Genomic DNA, 13,524 nt, shown 5'->3' with positions numbered 1-13,524 from the left:
AAAATCATAGAAGAAAACTTCCCTAACCTAAAAAAAGAGATACCCATAGGCATACAAGAAGCCTACAGAACTCCAAACAGATTGGACCAGAAAAGAAACACCTCCCGTCACATAATTGTCAAAACACCAAACGCACAAAATAAAGAAAGAATATTAAAAGCAGTAAGGGAAAAAGGTCAAGTAACATATAAAGGGAGACCTATCAGAATCACACCAGACTTCTCGCCAGAAACTATGAAGGCCAGAAGATCCTGGACTGATGTTATACAGACCCTAAGAGAACACAAATGCCAGCCCAGGTTACTGTATCCAGCAAAACTCTCAATTAACATAGATGGAGAAACCAAGATATTCCATGACAAAACCAAATTTACACAATATCTTTCTACAAATCCAGCACTACAAAGGATAATAAATGGTAAAGCCCAACATAAGGAGGCAAGCTATACCCTAGAAGAAGCAAGAAACTAATCGTCTTGGCAACAAAACAAAGAGAATGAAAGCACACAAACATAACCTCACATCCAAATATGAATATAACGGGAAGCAATAATCACTATTCCTTAATATCTCTCAATATCAATGGCCTCAACTCCCCAATAAAAAGACATAGATTAACAAACTGGATACGCAACGAGGACCCTGCATTCTGCTGCCTACAGGAAACACACCTCAGAGACAAAGACAGACACTACCTCAGAGTGAAAGGCTGGAAAACAACTTTCCAAGCAAATGGTCAGAAGAAGCAAGCTGGAGTAGCCATTCTAATATCAAATAAAATCAATTTCCAACTAAAAGTCATCAAAAAAGATAAGGAAGGACACTTCATATTCATCAAAGGAAAAATCAACCAAGATGAACTCTCAATCCTAAATATCTATGCCCCAAATACAAGGGCACCTACGTACGTAAAAGAAACCTTACTAAAGCTCAAAACACACATTGCACCTCACACAATAATAGTGGGAGATTTCAACACCCCACTCTCATCAATGGACAGATCATGGAAACAGAAATTAAACAGTGATGTCGACAGACTAAGAGAAGTCATGAGCCAAATGGACTTAACGGATATTTATAGAACATTCTATCCTAAAGCAAAAGGATATACCTTCTTCTCAGCTCCTCAAGGTACTTTCTCCAAAATTGACCATATAATTGGTCAAAAAACGGGCCTCAACAGGTACAGAAAGATAGAAATAATCCCATGCGTGCTATCGGACCACCACGGCCTAAAACTGGTCTTCAATAACAATAAGGGAAGAATGCCCACATATACGTGGAAATTGAACAATGCTCTACTCAATGATAACCTGGTCAAGGAAGAAATAAAGAAAGAAATTAAAAACTTTTTAGAATTTAATGAAAATGAAGATACAACATACTCAAACTTATGGGACACAATGAAAGCTGTGCTAAGAGGAAAACTCATAGCGCTGAGTGCCTGCAGAAAGAAACAGGAAAGAGCATATGTCAGCAGCTTGACAGCACACCTAAAAGCTCTAGAACAAAAAGAAGCAATTACACCCAGGAGGAGCAGAAGGCAGGAAATAATCAAACTCAGAGCTGAAATCAACCAAGTAGAAACAAAAAGGACCATAGAAAGAATCAACAGAACCAAAAGTTGGTTCTTTGAGAAAATCAACAAGATAGATAAACCCTTAGCCAGACTAACGAGAGGACACAGAGAGTGCGTCCAAATTAACAAAATCAGAAATGAAAAGGGAGACATAACTACAGATTCGGAGGAAATTCAAAAAATCATCAGATCTTACTATAAAAACCTATATTCAACAAAATTTGAAAATCTTCAGGAAATGGACAATTTCCTAGACAGATACCAGGTATCGAAGTTAAATCAGGAACAGATAAACCAGTTAAACAACCCCATAACTCCTAAGGAAATAGAAGCAGTCATTAAAGGTCTCCCAACCAAAAAGAGCCCAGGTCCAGACGGGTTTAGTGCAGAATTCTATCAAACCTTCATAGAAGACCTCATACCAATATTATCCAAACTATTCCACAAAATTGAAACAGATGGAGCCCTACCGAATTCCTTCTACGAAGCCACAATTACTCTTATACCTAAACCACACAAAGACACAACAAAGAAAGAGAACTTCAGACCAATTTCCCTTATGAATATCGACGCAAAAATACTCAATAAAATTCTGGCAAACCGAATTCAAGAGCACATCAAAACAATCATCCACCATGATCAAGTAGGCTTCATCCCAGGCATGCAGGGATGGTTTAATATACGGAAAACCATCAACGTGATCCATCATATAAACAAACTGAAAGAACAGAACCACATGATCATTTCATTAGATGCTGAGAAAGCATTTGACAAAATTCAACACCCCTTCATGATAAAAGTCCTGGAAAGAATAGGAATTCAAGGCCCATACCTAAACATAGTAAAAGCCATATACAGCAAACCAGTTGCTAACATTAAAATAAATGGAGAGAAACTTGAAGCAATCCCACTAAAATCAGGGACTAGACAAGGCTGCCCACTCTCTCCCTACTTATTCAATATAGTTCTTGAAGTTCTAGCCAGAGCAATCAGACAACAAAAGGAGATCAAAGGGATACAGATCGGAAAAGAAGAGGTCAAAATATCACTATTTGCAGATGACATGATAGTATATTTAAGTGATCCCAAAAGTTCCACCAGAGAACTACTAAAGCTGATAAACAACTTCAGCAAAGTGGCTGGGTATAAAATTAACTCAAATAAATCAGTTGCCTTCCTCTATACAAAAGAGAAACAAGCCGAGAAAGAAATTAGGGAAACGACACCCTTCATAATAGACCCAAATAATATAAAGTACCTCGGTGTGACTTTAACCAAGCAAGTAAAAGATCTGTACAATAAGAACTTCAAGACACTGAGGAAAGAAATTGAAGAAGACCTCAGAAGATGGAAAGATCTCCCATGCTCATGGATTGGCAGGATTAATATAGTAAAAATGGCCATTTTACCAAAAGCAATCTACAGATTCAATGCAATCCCCATCAAAATACCAATCCAATTCTTCAAAGAGTTAGACAGAACAATTTGCAAATTCATCTGGAATAACAAAAAACCGAGGATAGCTTTAGCTATCCTCAACAATAAAAGAACTTCAGGGGGAATCACTATCCCTGAATTCAAGCAGTATTAGAGAGCAATAGTGATAAAAACTGCATGGTATTGGTACAGAGACAGACAGATAGACCAATGGAATAGAATTGAAGACCCAGAAATGAACCCACACACCTATGGTCACTTGATTTTTGACAAAGGAGCCAAAACCATCCAATGGAAAAAAGATAGCATTTTCAACAAATGGTGCTGGTTCAACTGGAGGGCAACATGTAGAAGAATGCAGATCGATCCATGCTTATCACCCTGTACAAAGCTTAAGTCCAAGTGGATCAAGGACCTCCACATCAAACCAGACACACTCAAACTAATAGAAGAAAAACTAGGGAAGCATCTGGAACACATGGGCACTGGAAAAAATTTCCTGAACAAAACACCAATGGCTCATGCTCTAAGATCAAGAATCGACAAATGGGATCTCATAAAACTGCAAAGCTTCTGTAAGGCAAAGGACACTGTGGTTAGGACAAAACGGCAACCAACAGATTGGGAAAAGATCTTTACCAATCCTACAACAGATAGAGGCCTTATATCCAAAATATACAAAGAACTCAAGAAGTTAGACCGCAGGGAAACAAATAACCCTATTAAAAAATGGGGTTCAGAGCTAAACAAAGAATTCACAGCTGAGGAATGCCGAATGGCTGAGAAACACCTAAAGAAATGTTCAACATCTTTAGTCATAAGGGAAATGCAAATCAAAACAACCCTGAGATTTCACCTCACACCAGTGCGATTGGCTAAGATCAAAAACTCAGGTGACAGCAGATGCTGGCGAGGATGTGGAGAAAGAGAAACACTCCTCCATTGTTGGTGGGATTGCAGACTGGTAAAACCATTCTGGAAATCAGTCTGGAGGTTCCTCAGAAAATTGGACATTGAACTGCCTGAGGATCCAGCTATACCTCTCTTGGGCATATACCCAAAAGATGCCTCAACATATAAAAGAGACACGTGCTCCACTATGTTCATCGCAGCCTTATTTATAATAGCCAGAAAATGGAAAGAACCCAGATGCCCTTCAACAGAGGAATGGATACAGAAAATGTGGTACATCTACACAATGGAATATTACTCAGCTATCAAAAACAACGAGTTTATGAAATTCGTAGGCAAATGGTTGGAACTGGAAAATATCATCCTGAGTGAGCTAACCCAATCACAGAAAGACATACATGGTATGCACTCATTGATAAGTGGCTATTAGCCCAAATGCTTGAATTACCCTAGATCCCTAGAACAAACGAAACTCAAGACGGATGATCAAAATGTGAATGCTTCACTCCTTCTTTAAATGAGGAAAAAGAATACCCTTGGCAGGGAAGGGAGAGGCAAAGATTAAAACAGAGACTGAAGGAACACCCATTCAGAGCCTGCCCCACATGTGGCCCATACATATACAGCCACCCAATTAGACAAGATGGATGAAGCAAAGAAGTGCAGACCGACAGGAGCCGGATGTAGATCGCTCCTGAGAGACACAGCCAGAATACAGCAAATATAGAGGCGAATGCCAGCAGCAAACCACTGAACTGAGAATAGGTCCCCTATTGAAGGAATCAGAGAAAGAACTGGAAGAGCTTGAAGGGGCTCGAGACCCCAAAAGTACAACAATGCCAAGCAACCAGAGCTTCCAGGGATTAAGCCACTACCTAAAGACTATACATGGACTGACCCTGGACTCTGACCTCATAGGTAGCAATGAATATCCTAGTAAGAGCACCAGTGGAAGGGGAAGCCCTGGGTCCTGCTAAGACTGAACCCCCAGTGAACTAGATTGTTGGGGGGAGAGTGGCAATGGGGGCAGGATGGGGAGGAGAACACCCATAAAGAAGGGGAGGGGGAGGGATTAGGGGGATGTTTGCCCGGAAACCGGGAAAGGGAATAACACTCAAAATGTATATAAGAAATACTCAAGTTAATAAAAAAAAAAAAAGATCCCTCAAAAAAAAAAATAATTTGAGATGGCTACATGGTGAAATCTATACAAGTGCTAAATAAAACTTTTTGAAATTAAAAATCATATTTAAAAATAACATTCCAAATATTAGAAGAGAATATAAAAGTAGTTTTCAGAGACTAAATAAAACAGGGGTGATAAAAAAAAAGAAATGGGGGTTGGGGATTTAGCTCAGTGGTAGAGCGCTTGCCTAGGAAGCGCAAGGCCCTGGGTTCGGTCCCCAGCTCCGAAAAAAAAAAAAAAAAAAAAAAAAAAAAGAAATGTTCAAAGTCTTTAGTGATCAGAGAAATGCAAATGAAAATGAGCCTGAGATTGCACCTCACACCAGTGAGAATGGCTAAGATCTAAACCTCAGGTGGGAGCACATGTTAGCGAGGATGTGGACAAAGAGGAACACTCCTCCTCGGCTGGTGGGACTGTCAACGGGCACAACCACTCCGGAAATCAATTTGGAGGTTCCTCAGAAAATTGGAAATAGACCTACCTAAAGACCCAGCAATACCACTCTTGGGAATATACCCAAAAGATGCCCCATCATGCCACAGGGGTATGTGCTCCACTATGTTCATAGCAGCCTTATTTCTGATAGCCAGAAGCTGGAAACAACCCAGATGTCCCACGACAGAGGAATGGATACAGAAAATGTGTTTCATTTACACAATGGAGTACTACTCAGCTATTGAGAATGAGGACATCCTGAGTTTTGCAGGCAAATGGATGGAACTAGAAAATATCATCCTGAGTGAAGTAACTCAGACCCAAAAGGACATGCACAGTATGTTCTCACTAATAAGTGGATATTAGCCAGAAAAAAAAAAGTACAGTATATCCAGATACAGTCAACAGAATTCAAAAAGGTCAGCAAGCTGAAGGTCATTACGCCTCAGTTCCACTTGGGAGGGAAAAGAAAGCAACTATAAAGGGAGAGGGAGGGAGGGAGGGAGGGATAGGGGAGGGAAAGGATTTGGGTTTCGGGGGAGAGGGGAACATGATCTGGTATTGGATGGGGGAAAAGGAATGAAGCCCTGAGGGCCAGCAAGAAGAATGGAAACAGGTGACCTTGGGAGGAAGGAGGTTGGGAGGATGCTCTAGAATGTACCAGGGACCTGGGAAGTGAGAGACTCTCAGGACTCAAAGGGGGTGAACCCTAGATGAAATGTCCTACAGTAGGGAGAGGGAACTTATTGAACCCATCTCCAGCAGAAAAACAGGGCATCAAGTGAGGGATGGGGTTGCTATCCCCCTTTTTCCTGAAAGAAATTCAGGGATAGAATGGTGAAGAGCCTGAGGAAAAGAAGGCCCAAATGGGATCCAGCTCAAGGGGAGGCCCCAAGACCTGACACCATTACTGAGGCTATGGAGCACTCACAAAAAGGGACCTATCATGACTGCCCTCCAAAAGACCCAACAAGCAGCTGAAAGAGTCAGATGCAGATGTGTGCACCCAACCAATGGACAGAAGCTGCTGACCCCTGTGGTTGAATTAGGGAAAAGCTGTAGGAAGTTGAGGAGGAGGGAAACCTTGTAGGATGACCAGCAGTCTCAATTAACCTGGACCCCCAAAATCTCTCAGATACTGGATCACTAAGCAGGCAGCATACACCAGCTGAGATGAGGCTTCCAATACATATATAGCAGAGGACTTCCGCATCTGGGTTCAGTCAGAGAAGATGTTCCTAACCCACAAGAGACTGGAGGCTCCAGGAAATTTAAAGGTCTGTTGGGGAGGGGACCTCCTTGTGGAGGAGGTGGGGTATGGGATGTGGAACAGTCGAGGGTAGACCAGGAGGGGAATAAAATCTGGAGTATAAAAATAAATAAGTAATCATAAATTTTTAAAAAGAGAGAAACGGAGTAGAGAATACAGGCTCCCTATAGATGTTACATGGAAAGAAAATATAAACAGGCAGTTTGCATAGTGTTGACTCGGAAAACAGTGCTAAGTAAGAACTACAGCAAAGTGGAAACAAAGTGCATGTAGGGAGTGGAGTTACCTGGAGGGCACACACAGTGGAGGGTTCATGCAGTTTCCTTAGAGTAATTAGGAACATGTGAAAGAGTTAACTTACAACACCAAAGACTATGCTGTTACAGCAATATAACAGATCTTTCAAGTGGCTGCTATGAATTCCCAACTGTTTCCTCTAACTAGTCTTCATGAAAAATATTCTTAGGAATTCTCAGTAGTGCTGCTGAGATTTGACTACCTCTGGACAGTTCAGACTTAGCTCCAAATTTTATTAGTTCTGTAATGAGGAGGGAGTGGTTACTTGGAATTGAACCCAGGAACCTACACATGCTAGACAAGTTCTCAGCCACTGGGCAACACACTTGGTCTGATATCTAATGATAAATATCTGACTGATTTCTCAAAAACGGTAGGGATTCCAAATATACACCACAAAAATAGTAGAAAAAGTCACATTCGAATGGCTTATATATGAATGAAATTGAATGAGCTGTTGTTCTTAAACTACTCTGGCTCATTTTCACTAAATTAAATCCTAGGAGAGAATTTAAAAGCTGTGAGCCCGTCATTCAGAACATGGCCCTGAAGTGGAAACAGTCCCGCATTACAAGGAGAGGAAATGGTTTAGACTGTGAGCATACCGTCCGCTCTGAAGCTGGATGTGGAGGGTGGTGAATGGCTCCACGCGGATGAGATAGTGCATGACGCCTGCAGAATTGGAATAGTGAGTACCATAATGAAACTTATCAATCGTTCCCATCGGGTCTTCAAAATTCTCGTACCTTTAAAAAAAGTGGACTTTATAACCATAACAAAAAGGTAATAGAAGAGTTGAAATCGGTACTGGTTAGGTTGGGTATAGTACTCTTTAAAAAGTCAATCATTAGTCATATGCTTTATTATCAAATAAAGGATCTGCATCTCCACATAAAACTGCAGGAAGAAATAATTTCTAAGAATGTTTCACAAACAATGAAATATCACTAAAATAAGCCTTTGAAGTATTTAAGATCATTTTTACTTAACATTAAATGTATAGTTGTTTTGCCTGAATGTCTGTGCACACTTGCATGTCCATTGTCAGTGTAGGCCAGAGAGGGAGTAGGCTCCCCTGAGTCAGGAGTTTCAGAGTCTTGTGAGTAGCCATTTGGGTAATGGAAACTGAGTCTAAGAGCTTTGCAAGAACAGCAAGTTCTCTCAACTGCTGAGTCATCTCTCCAGCCACACATGTTTTGCATAATACAATAATAACATGAGTTGACTATAGAAACTTCTTGAAATAACAGATTAGAAAACATTTTTGTCAAATCTAATTCACTTCCTTCATACAAAAATCTTTCTGACAAATAATTATCAATTCATTATTTTGTTTTTTAAAGATTTATTTTAGTATTTTCATTCAAGTACATGCATGCATGTTAAGTGAGTGAATTTCATGTTTATGTAGGTGCCTTTAGAGGCCACAGGATGTCACATGTCTTGGAGCTGCAGCTGTGGCTGTTATGTGCCACAGTAAGCAGGTAAAGGGAACCAACCTTAGGCGTCCTGGAACAGGAGCCCATGTTCTTAACTGCTGAGGCATTCTCTACGTCCCATAACTTTAATTTTTGGGGTTTGATTTATTCTTTGTATGTGTGCATGCATGCATGGTACACGTGTTGAGGTCACGGGACAACCTGCAAAAACTGTCTATTTGGGTTCTGAGACTCAAAATCAGATTGCAAAGATCAGTGGCAAGACTCTCTGCCCACTGTGTCAACATGCTAGCACTAATGTCTATTCTAACGAATAATATACAAAATTTTATTCAGCAACGCTGAGGAACACCAAAGTTTCACACACAACAACTAAGTGCTTATTACTAGGCTACACACACTGAACTATAAATATAGTTCTACTTTTTAAAGTTACATTTATTTAATTTGTGTGTGTGCAAAAGCTTGTGTGTCACAGTGTACACAAAGAGATTACAGCACAACTTATAGAAGTCAATTCTCTCATTCCACCCACTACATAAACTTACTATGGAAGTTTCTCACAAAACTAAACGAAACCTACCACACGACCCAGCCATGTCACTCTAGGGTTATTTACCCAGATAACTTCAAGTCAGCCTGCACATAAGTGTTTAGTGCAGCACTAACAGTAAGCTACAGTACCAACACAGAGATCCAACAAGAGGAACGGATGAAGAATAGAATTGGTTTTAGTCATAATGAAGAATGTACTTGTGCCATCTATACAAAAGTGTCTATAACTATAAAAGTCATATTAAGAAATTGAAGGCGGTTTCAAACATTGTTTTTGTTCTCTCAATTGTGGTTCCTAGATTTTATACAGATACATAAAATCTGGTTTGTGTATATATTTATACAGATATATGGCAAAATGGTCTAGAAAATTAGGACACAGGGGTGGCAGAGAGAGCAAAGCATGGTGAAATATACTGAACATACATTGTATCTTTCTATGAAATTTTCCTTCTGTAACATGCACAGTGAATATGAACAATGGTCTTTGAAAAACATTTAAGTAGCTTCTGTTAAAAGAAGATAACATGGGACTGGAGAGATGGCTCAGTGGGTAGCAGCATGATACTCTTCCAGAGGACCTGAGTTTGGTCCCCAGCACCCATGTGTGGCTCACAACCGTCTGTGACCCAGTTCTAGCATATCTGATGTCCTTTTCTGGCCTCTGCAGATATCAGGCATGCAAGTGGTATAGACATACATGCAGACAAAATAAGCATACACATCATAAATTTTTTTCAAGCATTCAGGGGCTACAGAGATAGCTTGACACTAGCTCCTGTCCAGGGGACCAGAATTCAATTCTTAGCACCCACAACAGCAATTCACAGGCATCTGTGACTTCGTTTCCAGATCCAACACCCTCTTTTGACCTCTGCAGGCACATGTGCAGTGTATACATATATATGCTAGAAAAAGATAATCATACTCATAAAATAATAATTAAACATCTAACTTTTAATTTAGAAAATGTAACATTTAATTGTTTTGATTGAAATCAGTATAAATTCAAACAATGAGCATCTCAAAAGATTTAAAAAGCACTTACTTCTCACGCATAGCTTTGGCATTTTTTTCATTAACTACTCCAATTGGTTTAGAAAGATCTCGAAATACAGTGGGGTTATTTAGGTCCAACTCTTCTGAAGTATAATCTTGCAAAATCCAGGGAAACTAAAGAGACATAATTCAAAATTTAGACATTTCTTCCTAGAGAATCTAGAGAATTTCAAAGATAAAAATGTTCATATAGACAGATAATCATTAAGAATAGTTTTCCCTATTATAAAGATATATTGTAGTATTTATTTATCTTCAGTTCAATTGAATAATTTTCAGTAATTCTTCAGGGCTATTTTCAATAAAATGAAAAAAGGACTTTACTTTTAACTACAAGTCTTCATGTTTTAATACTTCTTTAAAGATCTAAAAGTAGAAAAAAAAAAAAGGCAGAGCATGTGTACTATGTAAGTTCCTGTTTTTTTAACCACAGTACAGTTTGCTTACTTTTCCATATTACGTTTCAAAATTCACATGCATATATATGCAAATATAAGTCAAAATTTTAAAAAGTACATTCTTATTTTTGAGTTCCAAACATCATTATTTTTTAGTACTAGTTTACACGAATTTTTTGTTTTTTTCAAGTTTTTTAAAAATTATTATCTATTTATAATTTTTTTTTTTTACATTTACAGTCCAGTCATTATCCCCCGCCCCGTCTGCCCTCTGACTGTTACTCATCCTATATCTCCTCCCCATCTTACAGTCCACACAGTCAGCAGGACAAATCGGCAACCTACAGATTGGGGAAAAATCTTCACTGACCCCACATCTGATAGAGTACTAATATCCAAAATATATAAAGAACTCAAGAAGCTAACCACCCAAGCCCCCAAACAACCCCATAAAAAAATAGTGTGTATTTCTTTTCCAGTGCTTGAGGTTGGACCCAGAGCCTTACATATGGTACAAGACATTCTACCACTGAGCTACACCCAAGCCTCTTCATTTTTTTCTACATAAAAACAGCAACATCATACATAGTTTTATACATTATAAAGTGAAAGGTCATTTAATTTTGAGATTTATACAAAACTCACCACAGGGTACTGTGCAAGGTCATTATAGGTCCGTCCCGCCATTGTATTTATTTGAATGAGGTAGTCAAAGTTTGTTATCTCTCTGTTCACCCATTTCTAGACAGCACAAAAAGCAATATCAGAATCATATCGTATGACCTCTTAGAATGTCACAATTATTAATAACTAACCTAATTTTTTGTAATGTGTATCTCTATTGTCTCCGTGATTGAAGATATGGAGCTAAAAAAGTTTAACATGGAGACAAATCAACTTCTTCACAATCTAATTCTTTAAAACATTACTCCCTAAGAAAAACCAAACATAAGAACTACACTATACTCAGGCAAGTCTTAAATAAGAATGAAGTATGGCCTGGGTGGACGTGCACATGTGTATTTCTAGCGAGTCAGGAGGTGGAGGTGGGAGGGTAGCGCGCTGGAGGACACCGGGCCAATTTACCAACCATTATAAAGCTGAGGCTAGGGATGTAGCTAGTGCAGAGTGCTTTCAGTGCATTGCTCTGGATATAGTCCTATGTAACACAACGGGTAAAATTAAGACTCTTCTTCAGTTAAACGTTTTATTTATCTTAAAATTTTAATTTCTAAAAGACTGCCAAACCTTTGACATTTTCATACTATATGTACTAAAAGGCAGTACCTTACCACACTAAAGCATTCTATGAGCCAAGATAAGGTTTCAGGATTTTTAGACTAAGTATCTGAAGAAAAACTACCTTTAGAGAACGAAATGAGGTGGGATTAGAAAAATCACTTCTTTCTATTAATCACATCATTGTGTTTAGTCTTCTAATGACTGCACACAGTTGAGTTATACAGAGTTTTCCTGACAGAGTTAACAATCAACTTTAACTCACTGTGGACCAAAAGCAAACAGTTATAACTATGGTGAACAGTGGGAAATGAAATATGTATGCTTCGATCCATAAAGCAAATCTACATATTGAGATACAGTTCTATATATAGGAAGCTCAATTGCTCTTAGGTGTAAGATTCAGAAATCACTAGTTAATGAATAAATTTTATTCAAAAGCAAAAGGAATTGTCCTTTATTAACCAAGGCTTATTTCCAACAACAAAAAAGAATTCTTAGCTGGAGGACTTCACAGAAGAGCCTGGCATAAATGGAGTCCTGTATCCAATTCTTATCATATCCCCTGCACAAAGATAATTATTTATTTGTACTCTAATTGGAATTCTTATTCTAAATGGAAGAAAAAAAGCCAGGGATGATGGATCACACCTTTAATCCCAGCACCTGGGAGGCAAAGTAGGTAGATCTGAGACCAGACTGTACCACAGGCACTTCCAGGACAGCCAGGCCAGATAAAGAGACCCTGCATCAACAAAAGCAAAGCTAACTAACTAACTAGCTAACTAACTAGCTAACCAACCAACCAACCAACCAAGTAACCAACCAAGCAGTCAAATGAATGCATGAATTAATTAATGAATGGAAGAAGACAGAACACACAAAAGAAAATTATCACAAGTTTTATTTTTAAGCAATATTCTAAGGTACAAAATGAACAAAATACACAACAAGCTATAAAATGTCTTACCTGTGTCAACCCTGATGCTTTGAATAATTCCTGTGGTGATCTTGTTCCATAACTATTAGGAGAATGAAGTGACAACAGTCTGCTATATACTTTGTTTCTAACCTATAAAAACATACTACTGATTAGTTTAAAAATTGGTCAAGACAAAAGATTACATCATTTATATAATTTTTACAAGATATACTTACTCTTTTGAGAATAAGTGTTTTCAGGCTGGAGAGATGGCTCAGCCGTTAAAGACTAGGCTCACAACCAAAAATATAAGAATAAGTGTTTTCATACTCTTTCACAGGCCTCTCTCATCATTATGTTGCTTTAGAAACTCTTCACTGCTGCATAAACTTGACAGCAATTATTCCCAATTCTCCCTCCTCTCTAATTTCTTGAAACCCAGAATCTATTATCTGTTCCATAATTTTACCTCTTCTGGATATTTCAATTTCTTTACCATATTTGGTGCTATGGTTTGAATATGTCCATTTAAAGTTTATGATTTAAAACTTGATCCCCAACTAATTAGTTCATAATAAGAGACACAGCATTTGGAGACAATATTAAATGAGGTCATGGAGACAGTAAGATGGCAGTGAAGGTGCCTACTACCAAACCTGATCATCTGACTTTGATCCTTAGGAATTACACTGTGGGATGAAAGAACTGATTCTTATAAGTTATAGGTACACTACAACTTGTACACATAAGACAGTTTTTTAAAATGGTGTCATAAGCCCAAAGCATCATATTGGCA

At 38.5% G+C, this 13,524-nt stretch overlaps 1 protein-coding gene across 7 annotated transcripts in view; it reads right to left on the bottom strand.

Annotated features, from left to right (window-relative positions):
* Positions 1-13,524, bottom strand: part of Nbeal1 (neurobeachin-like 1) — a 164,708-nt gene that overhangs the window by 44,112 nt on the left and 107,072 nt on the right. For 6 of the 7 annotated variants that reach the window (XM_087569002.1, XM_087569005.1, XM_087569000.1 and 3 more), the window contains 4 exons: positions 12,777-12,878; positions 11,213-11,308; positions 10,159-10,283; positions 7,722-7,862 (listed from right to left, as the gene is read on the bottom strand). In XM_087569002.1, coding sequence (XP_087425128.1) covers positions 7,722-7,862; positions 10,159-10,283; positions 11,213-11,308; positions 12,777-12,878 — 464 coding nt within the window. The remainder of the gene's footprint in view (positions 1-7,721; positions 7,863-10,158; positions 10,284-11,212; positions 11,309-12,776; positions 12,879-13,524) is intronic. The other variant, XR_015629593.1, reaches the window with a different exon arrangement.

This window comes from Rattus norvegicus, chromosome 9 (genome assembly GCF_021556685.1).
Source record: "Rattus norvegicus strain SHRSP/BbbUtx chromosome 9, alternate assembly SHRSP_T2T, whole genome shotgun sequence".
Taxonomy (NCBI): Eukaryota; Metazoa; Chordata; class Mammalia; order Rodentia; family Muridae; genus Rattus; species Rattus norvegicus.
The sequence above is the reverse complement of the archived record's forward strand: the minus strand, read 5'-3'. Positions and strand labels throughout refer to the sequence as shown.